Source organism: Pygoscelis adeliae, unplaced genomic scaffold (assembly GCF_000699105.1).
Source record: "Pygoscelis adeliae isolate BGI_AS28 unplaced genomic scaffold, ASM69910v1 Scaffold4, whole genome shotgun sequence".
NCBI lineage: Eukaryota > Metazoa > Chordata > Aves > Sphenisciformes > Spheniscidae > Pygoscelis > Pygoscelis adeliae.
The window spans coordinates 1,200,255-1,204,720 of NW_008824986.1; the positions used below are offsets into that span (position 1 = coordinate 1,200,255).

A 4,466-nucleotide genomic window follows, 5' to 3' on the forward strand; every position below is an offset into this window, starting at 1 on the left:
AAAAGGCCTCTTTAATGCATTTATAGGGATGTTTACCTGCTCCTGCTGCTCATTTATTGAAGCAGGTTTCCAGCAGACAGCTGTAGCGTGCATCCTTCCAAGCATCAACCGCAGCAACCCACAGCTCGTTGCATGGGGAGGGGCAGGACAGGGAGCGGGCAGCACGCGGGGGGCATGAGCCTTCCTCCACCTGCTCAGGAGCACATCTTGGGGGGCAATCTCAGCTGAGGATTGCTTTTTGAGGAGCACATTTGCCCCGGGATGCCTCTCTTCAAGGTGACATTTGTTAGGCTGCCAGGTAGCTCTGTTCTCGCCCAGGCTGTTTGTTCAGGTGCCTCACAACTTGCACAGTGTTTTCCAAAAGAAATTAAGCAGCAATATTTTTTTGGACTGCCCGGTGATAGCTGCGTGTGGGTGTAGTTCGGATGCCTCCACCTTTCCTGCCAGGAAACAGTAACCTGGAAAGCACTCAGGAACCTGAAATAGCAAAATCTCCTGTCGCCTTGCAGAGCCACTGCCTGGAAATGAGCTGCTTAAAGGGGCTCTGCTGGGATGCCCAGGAGAGCAGGGGCTGCTTGGGGAGGGAACTGAGCCTGAACCAAAAGCTTGGGAAAGAGAGGTGCAGGGTGAGTTAGTTCCCGGAGAGCAGGATCACATTTTGGTGGACTCCATGACGTCCCAATCCTGGCTGGCGGGGGAGCTCCTGGGGCAGGCAAGCTGGCTCTGGCACACTGGCCGACTCCTCCTGAAGGTGTTGATGGAGCATCGCAGGGAGCCCAGCCGCTTCCAAAGCCTCAGCTGGGGCTCACTGGCATCCACTGGGTGATGGGGCATGCACTCGCGGGGCCCGGAGCGGGACTGGTCCAGCGCTGCTGGCTTGCAGAGGGTGACAAAGATGAGGAAGGTTGCCAGGAGGAGGAAGATGCAGACAAGTGCGACGATGACAGGCAGCGGGTCTGCCTTCTCAGGGGATGCAGTAATGGGTGGGACCAGCTTAGTGGTTGAAACCAGAAGCCCAAGGAGAGGTGGGGTGGGAGAGGTCCCGTTGCCAGCATCCTCCATGCTCATCTTCCCTGCAGTGCACAAGATGACACAGAGAAGCGATACAGGTAATGACCACCTAGAAGCTGGACAGACAGCCACCCTCTGTCCAACCTGGACTTTTGGCTTGCTTTGATGTCCAAGGTCCTCCCGGTCATGTTTTCTGTGACACAGGGTGACAGGAGTCTGTCTGCTTTGCCAGCAGGCAAAGCACAGAGGTAGCATTTATATCTGCAAAGTACTGCCCTGAACTGAAGTGCAAAACCATCTGGCAAAGAAATCTAGCACAGGTAGTACTACATACATGCAGTACCATGGCCCCAGTGATGACACCTGTAGGGAGCACACACACACGTTGCATGAAGCTTTTCTGGGAGCGATATATAACCGTACACTAAAGAAGGTCCAAAATCCTCCCCCAAGGCTGCTAGGGTTGGTTCTCCTCTGTTCCCCAGAAATGTGGTTTCACTGAATTGACTATCATTTGGGGTTTTTTGATTATTTCCTCTCCCACAAAGAAAATGGATAATTGATTGAACCTCCACCCAGATAACTCCCCGTCGAGCTGCAGTATTGCACTGGCATTGCCTTTTTTTTTTTTGCAAGGGCAAAGTCTAATGCCTTCACCCTGCTTGTGTTGAAAATCCACTTGGGTTAGGCGTTTTTCTGACCTGGTTTCAGGTTCAGACATGTCACCGGTTTCTCAGCCAGATCTGCAAACAGTGATGCAAACCAGCTTCCCAAAGCCTCATCAGTAAGAGCTCTTACCAAACACCTGATGGCGACTGTCCTCTCCTTTCCCCACCGGGTCAGATCTCCCCCAACTTGCATCCCCAGAGCAGTTTGCACCCTTCGTTTTGCTCCCATGCACCCTCCTGTACTTGTTCCCGGCCCTGGACGGGCAGTGCCTGAGGCCAGCAGCTCCCCAGCTCGGAGAAGAGGGCTGAGGAAATACTGCTGTGCCAACCCCCTGCAACACGACAGCTTGGCTTGGCCCTTGGTGCTCTAGCCTGTATGCTGGAGGTAAAGCTTCATTACACTGACTTTTCTACAGAGATGTGGGAGTTAGAAGAGTGATGGAGAGCTGTTAGACTGGTCCATGGCTGGGCAATCTTCTGACAACTACAGATTTGGATTGAGCCAACTTAAAATTAAGAGCTTAAGGGGGAAAAGGCAGGGCTGCAGGGGCTGCCAGGGTCTTTGGGTCTGCTCTTGCAGCCACCATCCCAAAGCCACACAGGTTTGTGTAGGCAGCAGCCAGACATTCACTGGTAAAACATTCAAAAAAGGGAGAGGAGACATCAGCGACATGTCTTTAATCACTAATCGGAAACTATAAGATGCCCCGGCAGAGACGAGCCCAGTGGAAAGCGAGATGCAGCGTCAGAAGAGACAAGCATCGCTCACCGTCCAAATTACACAGGAGGAAACAACCTTAAACAAACACTGTTAAGAGCTGCAAGGCCGAGCACTTGGAGGTTAAGGAGTCCTTGAACTTGGATTGTCTGTGCCACAGCCGTACCCTCTGTGTGCGGGTGCATGCGTACGTAGGTGAGCTCCCAGCTCTGGTTTGCTAGGACCCTGCCTGGTCCTGGGTGGACAGATCGCTCCTGCAGGATCCATGCTCCTCTTCTTGCAAGCAATGAGCTGGGATACGGAGGGAATAAGGTCAGAGGTTTCCACTAGAGTTGGGTGCTGGGTTTGAGGCACTTGGGAGATGTGATTTATTTCTGGAATAGTTTGCATCGCCTGGGCTTAGGCATTCAAAGTTGTGATGCTGGTGACCTCAGGGCAAGGACTGTACCAGCCTGGTCAGAGCTCAGAGGCTCTGGGGAGACTTGGCCACTTCCATGGGCCAGAGCCAGGTCTGCACTCAGAAAATGGGAAATGCAAAAATAAATGGATCGACATCTGAGAAAACCTTAACTTGGGTGAATCCCCATGCGTATTGCAAGCAGGCTCAGGGCCAGGGCTCTCATCCCCTGCTCCAAAGTGATGTTTTCACCTCTCTTTACGCCAAAAGCCTTTCTTTATCGTGCAGCCTCTTCTTGCCTGGCTCAGCCCCCTCCCCTGCAGCTCTGGGTGCAGAGCAGCCCCTGGCAGCCACAGCCATCCCAAGGAACCCCCCTGTTCCGTAAGCAGGCTGCTCCTGTGTACTGCCCAGGGCCGGGGCATGAAAACCAGCAGGAAGGGCTGCTGCTTACCACACACACCAAAGGCAGCCTGAATCAAGGTTACCACGGCTGCCTTAATTCTGGCATTTACTAACCGCACGTGGTTTGGCTTGATGACCTTGTATTGTTCATTAAGAGCGAGCTGGGAGGCATGGGTAATTTCTTGTTTTTTGCTCTGTTGGTGGTGGCTGTAGGGTTTTTCTTTTAGAGCCAGCTGACTGTGTCCCCTAGAAACCTGTCAGGAGGGATCACACTGATGTTTTCCCAGGCTTTTCCAGCCATGCTCTCTTCTCTTCTCGCTTCCCATCCATCCTCTCCTCAGGCACAGCTCGGCTGGCAGAGCTGCGGATTCAAGGAAGGTCCGGGCTGCTCCTCGCCTGATCTCTAAGTCCTTCCAGAAACAGCCGCTAAAAATCTGGGAAATCTTTGCAGAGTACACGTGAGCGGTGACTTTTTTGGGGGGCCAATAAGCTTTCAACATATCAACATGGACAAAAGAGATTCCCCCTCACCTCCTGCCTGAGACAGAGCTACAGCCATTTCAGCAGAATTTCAGCAAAAAGCAACCAAAATTGGGGTCTTATCAGCAGAAAGGTCAGGGCGTGGTAAGAGCAGCACTCCCTGTTGCCCTGGCCGCGGCATGCATGGGGACGAGGGCTTCCCTCCCGCGGGGTGGGAGCTCACTACCTTTCCTGAAGCATGGCAATGGACCAGTTTGTACCCACTGGCCAAGTTGCTGCCTGCATCCCTGTTAGTAGCATCGGCCCTTCCCAGCATTGCTGTCCCACCACGCCACGCGTTGTGCAGTCCAGCTGGGTTAATAACAGGCTTGCCCAGCCTGGCAAACCCCCCCAGAAGGGTCATCCCTGGCCGATTACCTCTAATATGAGACATCTCCACGAGTGCTCGGGACCCAGCACTGGGCACGAGGCAGCCAAGGATCAGAGGGAAAGAAGAGAAACTGCAAAAAGCAAAATGCTCTTGAGGAAGGTAGAAAAGAAGAAGAAATTATTCTTGTGCAGGAGCAGAAGAGAGCGTTATTCTGCCCAGCACCGGGCGCTGCCTGCCCGGCCTGCCACAGCTGGTTAGTTTGGCAGGAGTTTTTCCATATGATCTCGCTCCCTTTTCTCAAACTCCTGCAAAGAAAAGGCTGTTTTCAGGCACTTCTGTGCCTGTAATAGAGCTCGGATGAAAAGCAGCTCTCTTTCCTCTCCCCGTTTTGCTTAGCGACGCTTTCCTGGAGCTCCCCAG

The 4,466-nt window shown here is 53.2% G+C and overlaps 2 protein-coding genes across 2 annotated transcripts in view; one reads left to right on the top strand and one right to left on the bottom strand.

Annotated features, from left to right (window-relative positions):
• The window catches only part of CDH23 (cadherin-related 23), a 211,058-nt gene that overhangs the window by 161,534 nt on the left and 45,058 nt on the right, over nt 1–4,466 (top strand). The window lies entirely within an intron of this gene.
• Nucleotides 652–1,062, bottom strand: LOC103918585 (chromosome unknown open reading frame, human C10orf105). The gene has a single exon (XM_009325964.1). The coding sequence runs from the start codon at nt 1,060–1,062 to the stop codon at nt 652–654; it is 411 nt and encodes a 136-aa protein (XP_009324239.1).